General features: G+C 37.5%; 1 protein-coding gene across 3 annotated transcripts in view; it reads left to right on the forward strand.

Annotated features, from left to right (window-relative positions):
* LOC127447750 (ephrin type-A receptor 3-like) overlaps positions 1-12041 on the forward strand; it is a 168225-nt gene that overhangs the window by 36478 nt on the left and 119706 nt on the right. The window contains exon 4 of one of the 3 annotated variants that reach the window (XM_051709795.1): positions 66-180. The exons of the other annotated variants lie outside the window; for them this stretch is intronic. Coding sequence (XP_051565755.1) covers positions 66-130 — 65 coding nt within the window. The 3' untranslated portion in view covers positions 131-180. Of the gene's footprint in view, positions 1-65; positions 181-12041 lie in introns of those variants that run through there. 3 annotated transcript variants of the gene reach the window in all.

A 12041-nucleotide genomic window follows, 5' to 3' on the forward strand; every position in this document is an offset into this window, starting at 1 on the left:
ACAGACATTTAAAATATGAATTCAGACATTGTTCATTTGTACATCTGTTTGTGTTTCTGTGACAGCTGGAGGACAGGCAACAAGAACAAGGAGGAAATATAGACATTCTTTTGAATTTGTTGAGCGATGAATTTTGATGAATTTGAATTTTGAATTTAATTTTTTTCTATAAAAAGTGTTATAGAAAGTAACTTAAAAGTAAAGTAATAAGTGATGTGATTACTTTTTCGATTAAATAATCAGCAAAGTAATGGGATTACAATTTTAGATAAGTAATTAATCATTTGTAGTGGATTACTTATTTTAAATAACTTACACAGCACTGATTACAAATCAGAAATTAAGTGTTTGTTTTGTGGTGTTTTCATTAATGTAAGATGTTGCTGTTTATTTTGTACTGTTTTATTATGTCTAGGTTTGTTAATCAGGTCTCCCGACCTTGTTATAAACAGTCAAATGTTTCTGTTTATATAATACAATGTATTTATATACCATGCATTTGTATTTATTATTCAAATGATGTCATAACACATTATCACTTTAGTTATAATTACCTACAGTATATTTCCTTTCAACAAGCCATCAAATAGTCCATTTAAATCAGTTATGACATAAACAGGGCCCATGGAGGAGTCCAATCCAGACGGTCGGATGATTTGAGGAAGAAAAAAAAAATTAAGTGGTTTGGGTCTTTGTGCACTCAAAATGTCTCTTCACAGCTGTTCTATACAGAAGTAAAACATTGTCAAAAATCCTTTTGATGAAAGAATGTTGTTACGGTTAAGTGAAAGAATGTTGTTACATTGCGAAAAGTTCAATTTAATCCTGAAAACAAATCAATTCAGCTGTGAGTTATTTGTTTTGTGTTGTCTTCCATCTGCATTTCCATGATGCTTCCGAGCAAACACCCAAGGAGATATTTGACTTCTGAAAATCCCATCATTCCTTTGTATACAACAAAAACTAATTAAATCTGAGAAACCCCTGTAGCAATAATTTTTTTTCCACTCAAACATCAGCTACACAGGATTCTTGTGGGAAAGCAGCAGTCTAAATAACCTGCTTGGGATCACAGACACTGCATTTATTGAAGACACCATTCCGAAGTCCTGACCCAGGAATTAATTAAACTGAAGAAAGCCACACATCACAATGCCCAAGACATGCTCTTCAGTCCCAGTACTGTTCCAGGGCTCCATGTGCAAGAGTACTTTCAGAGCGTCAAAGCTTGTTTGCTTTTCCAACTGTTCCTTTATGGCCTCACCTTCCAAAGTGCTGGAGTTAGAAGGAGTGGACTGGGTCCGGAGGGAGAGGGAACTCTAAAAGGACTCTTTCTAAAGCAGCCCTGGTACTCTTCACTTCAAAGATGGTATCCACAGGCCCAGGAATGCAGGACCCAGGCAGGAGATGCGAGCAGTGGAGAGGGCTGTTTATGAGGCACGGACCCCCGATGGTGGATGGGACAAGGGCTGGAAGGGGGTGTGACTGTGATCGATGAGCGTGGTGCTGGCCTGACAGCAGGACAAGGCATTTCTGACAGCCAGTGTTCAAGGCCTGCTTCAGGTTGAGCCGCCCCCCTCTCTGTGAAGCTTTGCATTCACAAGGACAAGCACAATGGAACCCTCTTCCAGTGCTGCGTATCTGTTTTTCTTAAATCATATTTAAATTTTAACAGCACTGCTATTAATTAACTCCTCACTAAGGCTGGTTTTCTGGTATTGCTCTCGCATGTAAACGAGGGTCTGCAGTTCAGCTAAATAATACAGTGGAGCAGTAGTGACTTTCTAGCAGTGTCACTGGCACGTACGACACTGTGTCCAATCAGACTGAGAGGAATGTCTTTTTGTCTTGTTTTCCAAGTATGTTTTCCAAAAACAAAGCTTTTTTGGCAGAAAAATTGTGTAGTTACAGCATCTACCAGCACGGGCTAACTGGTTAATGCTAACCAGCCTAACCTTGACACATTGTAAATAATGCAATGACTTTCATACAATTTCAGTGGTCTCGTCCACTCCTCGTCCAATCAGATTGTAAGGAATGTGGCAGTACAGTGTGGGCAAATCCAGGTGGGCCATTATTTGCATACGAACACTGTCACATCCTCTGACAGTTCTTCTAGACACAGAGCCTATTTTAGAACTATATGAGCTCAAGCTGGTATTTCTAAGTTCGACCTTGTCCCATGACAGAGCATGTGACGAGTGTGCTGGAGTCCTTGACCATGCTCTTTGAAGTTGGCGGTATGTTTGCTGTGTTTGTCTCAAGTGCTTCATCTTAATCACGATGCTAGGCGATAAGAAAGCAGCATGTCTGCTGGGAATTCATTTGTGTGGCGTCTCAACGCCGTTGTCAATGCAGTCAGATAACTAGAGAGAACAGGGCTGATTTAATCCGTGTAACAGATTAGCCTTTGTCTCTCATTAGCCCTTGAAGTGTACTTCCATTTACAACATAGAAATTTACAGTACTATGACAATCTTTACATCCTGATTGATCCCGATTGCTACTGCACTGAATTATTTCAGGCAATTATCTTGCAGGGTAATCATTTTACACACATTGTTTATGCTTGAAATCGTAAAACTGCGTAATACTACAGCTGCATTGTTCTGCATAAGTTTGTTTGTTTCATTTGTAAATGAGCATACGCAGCATATTTTGTGGCAGTGTTCCATGGGTCTCCATGCCTTATTTTATTTATTTATTTTTTATTTGATTTTATTTTTTTAAGCTCCCTTCTACCAGGGCTCCTGGCAGGGGTATATAGGAAGGAACTATATGAAATGTGTGTTGTGGGAGGTGGGGGGATATAAAATATCAAACTTCTCAGCTTTGATCATGAATATTAATAACTTGACGTGACATCCATCCAGTAGTCCTATGGCACAAACCATATTAGATTTACTGCTTTAAAGTTTGTTCAGTCCACTGCTAATGCTAACGGTCAGATGCTAAAAGGCCTTTTTTATGCTGTCTGCTACTTTTGTTTTGTGTGCACTGCAGCCAGAGCCTTTGAAGCTGTACTTTCGAAGGCTCTGGGTGAAAAAATAAATGATGCTTATACAGACAAAGAGTGAGGCAGGCAAAAGTTGCTGTCACGGTACTAGGGTAGTTGTCTGAGTGTTGCTCTGTGGTTGCTAAGGTGTGTTTTCAGCACATCACTATGTGGTTGCAAGGGTGTTTTGTGTGGTTGCTACGAAGTTTTGTTTAAATTAGTATAAAAGATCACTGAAATGTACACAGATGATGTTCACACAGCTTAACTAGTCATAAGTAAGCGTGTTTACATGCACAATCTTACACTTATTATGCTAATAAGCCAACAACATGTGTGGTCATGTACCTGCCTTAAATGGTTTCCCTTTATCAGGGTGAGGTAATAAACGGTTTAAGCAAAAAACGAACGGGCCATATTTTTGTCCATTACCCTGATTTTGTGTTGGATGTAAACACCTTTACCCACATTTTTACCGGCTTATCCAATGTACGCAAGATTTGTACGCATGCCTATTTATGTATTGACGTCAAATGCAGAGAATAATCTGATCATATTTTATCTGTTAAATGTGGTTTTCTTATGTTGTTGTTTTTTAGTTATCAGCTCATTGGTTTGCATGTCAACACACCAATGATGCCAGTTTAATACATGTCGATTACATTTACCCCTAAAGTACAAGAACACAAGGCTTAGTCTACTGATGTGAAGCTGTCAAATATACCGGAAATAGCACCATTGCAAAGAATGCAGAAGAAATCCTGGTCCAGAGTTCACAGGGGATGGTTTTGCTTCGTCCCCACCAGCTGGAGAAGTACGGAGGCAGATCAGAGAGACAAACACACTTCCTTTTACATTGTAGTGTTGATCACTCCATGCATCATTCCGGTGAGACCACAGTTTCTGCACCCTCAGCTTATTAAAGCATTTCAAGCTCCAGTGAACTTGTACTGCTCTCCAACCTTTGAGTGTGCTCTCCACCTTGAATGCCAAGCATAACAGTAGATATTCCAGAGCAGCAGTGCGTGGAGGCTACAATAGCTACCCGGAAAAATGCTGTGCTTTCAGGCTTAGAATGATGAAAGCCTGGAGCCCTGAATCTGATCCGAGACTTTACTTTTTTATTTTTTCATTTAGGATGTTCTGTGGAGATGTTATCAGGAGAGAAAGCTGTAAAGCACAGCCCTGAGGCATCATTTTGCACTTTAATTCATCTCGCACATCTGAACTTGTAATCCATCTGTTGCGAGAATCTCCAAACAGTGCGGACAGCACTTTGATGTGTCTGCCTCTTAAAGAGGGGACAAAAAAGAAGACCTTTAAAGGTTGTGGGATTCCTTTGAGATGTGAAGTGACCTTTCAGGAAGTCACTGGCTGGGAGACATGTCTTTAAACACATATGGCCAGTGCTAGTGACCACGAGGAGAGGGACTCGAAATGCCACAGTGAGCAGTCTGCTAAGATTAATATACCCATCATGGAAAATTGTCCAGTGGACATTTTCATCTGCTTTTTCTTTTAATCTCCTAATATTTTTCCAGCACTGGGGTATATGTCAAAGGGAATGAAACCAAATCCATAGAAAGTTCAGTAATTGGGTTTAAAGGGATAATGATCTACCTCTTGGATTCCTGGGAAGTGTTGATTGAGTATTGGTAATGGAAGAAGCAAGAGGATGTGTGCCTATACTTAGAATAAATAAAGATAATTGATCCATAAATTAGTCAGACCTTTGACTAAACAGTATAAAATGTGGCTTTTTTTCTGCAAAGAACTGCCTACTTAAACATGAAGAGACCATCAGGCTGACATGGAAAGCAACCAATCTCTGATTTTTTGTTTTGTTTGTATGTGCCTTATAGGGGTGGGTTTTTCTGAAATGAACTGTACCACAATAATAAACCAGCATAAAAAAGCAGCAGTCTTCATGAATGATTGTAAAGAAAACACCAGAAAAATAGCTAAAAATGTGTATAGACTCTGCTTAGAATTTCTGCCTATCTAAAAGTAATTAGTTCTGAATATTTCACACACCTAAGTTGTGAAAGGCTAGTTCACATGCTCCTAAGCAAAACTCTGAATATCTTTCAAAGATTTGATGCAACTAACCAGGAAAACTTGGCGAATCAAGTGATTATTTCATCCTCAAAACTGCACATTATATCAACCCAGTACCCTGGACACTTTGTTTCTAGGCAGACCAGAGGTGGGTAGTAATACGCTACATTTACTCCGTTACATTTACTTGAGTAACTTTTTTGGGGGGAAAAAATACTTTTAGAGTAGGTTTAAAAGTGGGTACTTCTTACTCTCACTCAAGTAAATTTCGAATGAATTTTTTTTACTTTTACTTCTTTACAATGGGTGGCATTCCTGTTGTTACATTACTGGGTTTAATTTTAATTAATGCATAATTTATTGAGAGATTATTGAATGGGACTTTTACGAGAGCGGAAGTTCACACAGAGGCGCACACTGCTGTCATAGACTGTCACTCAAGTCATCAGTGCAGCATCAAACTCTTCAAAGTGAAACATAAAAGAATAGTTTCATCATGCAATGCCTTCATTTAACACCAAGACAAGTGGATATTTCAAGATTAAAATCACAGCAACAAAGTTTTGGCTCTAATCCTAACACTGGCTTTTCTTTGTAAATGTGATGGTAATTTTCAGGGTGATTCTGTAACTGGGCTCTTATGACATCAGTTTTTAAGTGTACATTTTTAAATCAGTGCAGCAATATATCAGTGCGCTTTGTCCCGCGTCCCACATGTCATGAGCTGTATTTATGCATTTACCCTGAGCCCTCGTGGGGGTACTAGAAACTATCGCAACTACTTCTGGCGGATTAACTATAAATCCATGTAAACATCCAAGTTAAGTGTAAAAAAATGCCTTGGCCCTGCTGTTCGCGTGATTGACAACTGGAGAGCGAACAGACGAGGCGCAAGGCGATCGTATGGCGAAGAGAGTGGCTGTGTCCGAAATCGTTCACTCATTCACTATTTCCTATATAGTGAATGGCAGTGAGTGCACTATATCTCAGCAGTGAGTGAACAAAGTAAGTGAGTGAATTGGATGCTGACGTATACACCAAGTGTCGGAGCTCTGGGGCTGTTGCAGAAACAACAGCACATATGAACTTTTAAAGTACTTGGGCCTTACTTGTTATTCATATATAATAATATATTAATACAATAAATCTTCATTCTGTTTGTCATTTGTAATATATACTGCGTGTTAATGTAGAGAGTAAACACATTTGATCAAATAAAGAGTACATTTTAAAATGTATCTGTATGTTTTGTCTCTCTATATGTTATTATGTTACTTTAATAAAGTAATGATTTGTCAAAAAGTAATTTAATACATTCAGCATGAAAGAAAGCATTGCAGGAGTGAAGGAAGCAGTAAACTCCAAGCTCGTACGTCTTCCCCGTGGTGGATTGTGGGCAATTAACCGTCGTCGAGTATACATCAAATGTACAATATAAATTAGAGTGCATTGTGGGTAATAATGAGTGAACAAAAGGAAGGATCGAGTGGCTCACTCAGAATTCAGACAATCCTACAAAATGTCGGACGCTCGAAATAGTGCACTATATAGTGGAAAGGGGGCTGTTTCAGACACAGCAAGTGTTGCACGACCAGGGTTGGTGCCCTACACAGGCTGCATACTCTGCATTTAGAGAGCGGAGGTACTGCTGTGCAGAACTAATGATCTAAATTCTTTCGACACCGAAAACTGTAACTAGACTGAAATAAGAATCCGCACAGGACTTTAAAAGCTATGAAATAGCGAAAGAAGGCATCAGTAAAGCATGATCTTGCTTTGGTTTATATTTCAGCATTATATATAATGTCCTTGTGCGACATTTTCACATTTTCACTGTAATAATTACTGAAATGTTTCCAAACCTCTCTTTGACAAATTCATCCAGATCTGACAAGAGGCCTTAAAGGGATAGTTCACCCAAAAATTCAAATTCTCATTATTTACTCACCCTCATGCCACCCCAGATGTGTATGACTTTCTGTCATCTGCTGAACTCAAATTAAGATTTTTAGAAGAATTTCTCAGCTCTGTAGGTCCATACAATGCAAGTAAATGGGTGGCAACATTTTAAAGCTAAACAAAATCACACAAGTCAGCATAAAAGTAATCCATAAGACTCCAGTGGTTAAATAAATATCTTAAGAAGCAATGTGATAGGTGTGGATGAGATTCAGAGAAACAGATCACCTTTACATTCTTCTTGTGTTTTTGGTGATACACACATTCTCTGCATATCTCACAAATATTGATCTGTTTCTCACCCACACCTATCATATCACTACAGAAGGTATGGATTTAACTACTGGAGTCTTATGGATTACTTTTATGCTGCCTTTATATGCTTTTTGGAGCATCAAAGTTTTGGCCTACAGAGCTAAAATATTCTTCTAAAAAATCTTAATTTGTGTTCTGCAGAAGAAAGGAAGTCATACACATCTGGGATGGCATGAGGGTGAGTAAATGATGAGAGAATTTTCATTTTTGGGTGAACTATCGCTTTAAAGTTATAGCTCAGCCATAATTTAATATTCTGTCATCATTTCCCTACCCTCATGTTGTTCCAAACCAGTTTGACGCTTTGCATTATGTGGAACACAAAATATGTTAGACAGAATGTTAGGGACTGACAGTCTCGGTCACCATTCACTTTAGAAATATGGAGGAAAAAAAATCACTTAAAATAAACAGTGACTCAGGCAAACATTCTGTGTAAAATCTACTTTGTGTTGCATGGAAGAAAGAAAATCATACAGGTTTGGAACAACATGATGGTGAATGATGACAGAATTTCCATTAATAATAATAATAATTCTATAGTACATGTTCAATGTGTATTATGTAATGGAATATAGGGGAATAAACATCCATTATGTCATTTGTGAAAGTAAGGAGTTATTAACTACTTGAGTACTCTTTTAATTGGATACTTTCTTACTCTTACTCAAGTAATTATTTATGTTAGTACTTTTACTTCTACTTGAGTAATTATTTTTTTAAAGTAATTGTACTTTTACTTGAGTACAGTTTTTGGCTACTCCACCCACCTCTGAGGCAGACTGATAAAATGTGCCTTCCTCCCAAAGTTGCACAAAGTCAACAACTCAGATTAGACCTTTTAAGCTCAGGAAAGTTCTTTCCAGTTATGTGTGCAACATAGGTGTAACTAAAACCTATTTAGAGGTCTTCAGCCCCCCTAAAATTAATCTCAGCCCCCCTAAAAATCTGTGACTTTGCAATCAGCACGTAAGTGTTTTAAACAACTGCAGCCGCAATGCTGCACTAGTTTGAAGCTTGAGACGCTCTGGTGGCTTTTCTTGCCTGTAAAGACTGACTAAAGCACGAGCCAATAGCATTGGAGTGTGGGCTCATTAAATTCATGAACGAGCAAGGATCAGTGTCTTTTGACCGATTGAAGGAGAGGAGGAGGCATGTCACTCGTTTAGTTTTGTAATCTTGTTTAACAAGGAGAGAAATGGGCTGGATTAATTAAGAGTAAAAGTGACTAATGATATTTTCATTGACATCAGGACGTAATTAAAACCTGTAATTACTTACAGGCTATGTTGTCTTTTTTGGATACCTTGATGGTCATGCACAGCAGTTCACAAAATTATATGCTTTGTTGTATTACTTTGTTGTATTGCATTTGCGGAGAAAATGTTTATGATATTTAAACACTGCCAAAGTCTCTTAGGAGACATGCTGATTTTAAGACAGTATAATTAGACTTCTTTTGGTCCTGAATGTTTCTGTGCTTTATCAATGGTTTAATGACCCCAAAACATATAAAAGACATTAATTTGTTGCCACCTACTGGCGTAAAAGTGTGATTTTTTCTTCGCCAAATGTATACTGTATTCAGGCTACTGTGTGTGTGTGTGTGTGTGTGTGTGTGTGTGTGTATATATATATATATATATATATATATATATATATATATATATATATATATATATATACTGTATGTACGTATATATTACCAGGGTTATTCTATTGAAATAACTTTTAGTAGTGATTTTCTCTTTTGAACAAGTTCAAAAGACTCGAGACATGAGTTAATGACATAAGAGAAACATAATCTGGAGTTAATTCACTCTACTGAAAAACAACCAGTATTTATTTACATTTACATACAACCAAGAACCACATTTATCATAATAACAGTTTTTTGTGGTGTTTGATATAACTTTAATCTATAAAAGTTGAAAAATGATTGATTATCTGTAATAAACATAAAAAAATAATAATAATAAATGGAAAATTTAATTTGTATAACTTTATGTGTGTTTATTATATAGAACAATGACAATATTCTGAATGTGTATTAGTTTATATTAGGCTTGAATGATGTGAACGCAGTAAAAAAAAAAAAGAAATAAAAAAAAAAATTAAATCCTAGAATAGCATGCCCCTGGTCTGCAATATGCATCAGAAAGTCAGTGAACAGACTGCGGCCTATCAGATAATTAGACTAGAGTACTGGTAACAGAAGAAGCAAGACAAAGGTTTGCAGATGTAAACCCTATAGATAAAGCCAAATATAGACAATTGATCCTTAAAGTGGCCGAGAGTAATTGATAATCCTGTGGTCTTTTAATTTTTGAATGACAGGGTGGATCTCAAATCTTCGCTGGAATCTGTCGAATTTATGAGAGCAAACATGCACTTTTTTATATCAGTCTGCAACTGTTCTTCTTTCTTTGAGCTTTCCAATGGGATGTCAGTCTCATTGCCAAAGGCCACTCACTGAGTCGGTGTTACACACAATTAAAGCTTAAAGACTGTGCTCATTTATTGTTCTGCTCAGGGATTATGATGCCAAAGAAAAGTCTCACTCCCAGAGCAGGGCAGTAAAACCATGACATCAGAACCTCTCCATTCCCCTGTAAAAAGTCTTGGAGCGTTTACACAGCTGAAACCGGCCTGTATTATGGAGAGTCATGTCTATGAAACAAGTAATAGTCATGTTTAATTGCACATTATATCGCTGTTTTTTACACTCTGCATGCACTAAGATTTGAGTTCCTTTTAGTAGAAGTACTGTCAGATGGGCGACTGGAAACCACAAGAGTGGAGCACAATGGGTCTAATAAGAATGGAAAACAGATTATTAGTTGGTGTATGTCTGGAACAAAGCACTATTAAATATTTTTCAGACACTAAGGTGATTTTCTCTGTCCCTCACACTCCGTCACAGTTTAAAATATTTAAGTTGTTTATACTGAAGTGTTAGATCTCTGCAACATTAATGTCTCCAAATGTAGGCTAACTGCAAAAATTATGATTTGTTTTTATACAGATTTTTCAAACACTTCTCGTCTTCCATTGATCGAGCTAACAGATAGTCCCACCCCAAACTCATGCCATTGGGTGACTCAATGTTGCAGTGTCAGGATGGTCGAGATGCTCAAGTACACACAGCAGTGTTAAACGTTGGTACGCATTTTAAGAAAATCAACATATTCATTACTTTAGTTGACTTTGGATATTAAGATGAGATAGGAAACAGTATTTTAACAGGAAAAAATTACAAATCACCTTTAATGGAGTTCTCTGCTGTGTTTTTTTTTTTTTTTTTTTCAAGGATCAGCATAGTCTCACATGTTTCTTCTAAAACCCTTTAGGAGAATGAAATAGACATAACTGAGACAATTGTTGACAAAGTGAGATTATAGTGAGTATATATAATTAATTGATAGCATAGGTCAGATTATTTTGGTTTTAGGATAATTTCTTGAGAAATATTTGTCTTCATATTGAAATCTCACACTTTTGATTGCAGGCTTTAGCATCTTGACAAATCTGAGCACTGAGATATCTTCTGAATTATTATCTTCATAAATCAATTGCAATATTAATGAAATCTTATCCGTGATTTTTCTTTTGTCTGGGTATTTAAGTCAGAGTTAACAGCCTGCCATGTTTTATGAGAACAGACCAGTGAATACATTGATTTACATTTAAATAGATGTGACTGCTTTTTAAGTGGCATTTGCATGTCATTATTATGCAAATACCTGTCTAGTAGTGATATCTGATCATGCTGCATATGATTGGGAAATGTTAGGTGTTAATCACAGTATCATGCATTAAACATGCAGCCTCAGATGTATTAATCTTAGTGCAAACTTTACTTTGTTTTAGCTACAATGCATATGATCCCTTTTTCACATTTTCCCAGACTGGCAATATAAGTATGCTTCTGACAAACACCAGCTCTGTGCTACCATCACTAAAGGAATACTAATCTTGCATAATTGTTTGCTCAGTGTAAATTACAGCTGAGATTTATAGAACAATGTGCAAATGGAAATTGCATGCTGTGGATCAATCGTAATTAATGTGCCATAGTGTACAGGGCATCAGAAAATTGTCTCCAGGTGTATGAAGAATGGGCATGGCCATTACTCATCACTTTAATTGGGCTAATTATGATTGCTGCTGTATTTAGGATAAATCAATGCTAGAGGAGGTCTCGAAATACATTAATGGAACAGAGAGAAGTTCATCCAAAGCCAATATTTTTGCCAGTTGAGATCTATGCCTGTAAATAGATGCCATTTGTCATCATTGCCCACTTTCACGCCAGTTGAAGCACTGGGCTCTATTTATGATGCTTTAAAACCCATTTACATGCATGTCTATTATTCACATTAAATGTAAGCATTGTTTGGCAGAGAAATGGCAGAATGAGTGTGCATTGTTTTCCTGTAGAAGGTAGCGTGTGGAGGCCAAATGTTTGCATGGCATAAAGGCTGCCCATGCAGAGTTATGGGGCCCAGTGGTTCTCTGACACGGTTTTGCAATCCTGCACCAATGAGAGTGGTCATGGGCTTTGCAGAGCTCTTTGTCTGAGCCACGGCTGTGAACGAGGAGAGGTGGAACAGAGTAAAATACCATGTGTGCGCCCAGTATGGGCACATTCCTCCAACCCTCTGATTTCCTAAGCACATTCATCCTTTGGAAGCCCCACTGTAATCACATTGTT

Source organism: Myxocyprinus asiaticus, chromosome 11 (genome assembly GCF_019703515.2).
Source record: "Myxocyprinus asiaticus isolate MX2 ecotype Aquarium Trade chromosome 11, UBuf_Myxa_2, whole genome shotgun sequence".
Taxonomy (NCBI): Eukaryota; Metazoa; Chordata; class Actinopteri; order Cypriniformes; family Catostomidae; genus Myxocyprinus; species Myxocyprinus asiaticus.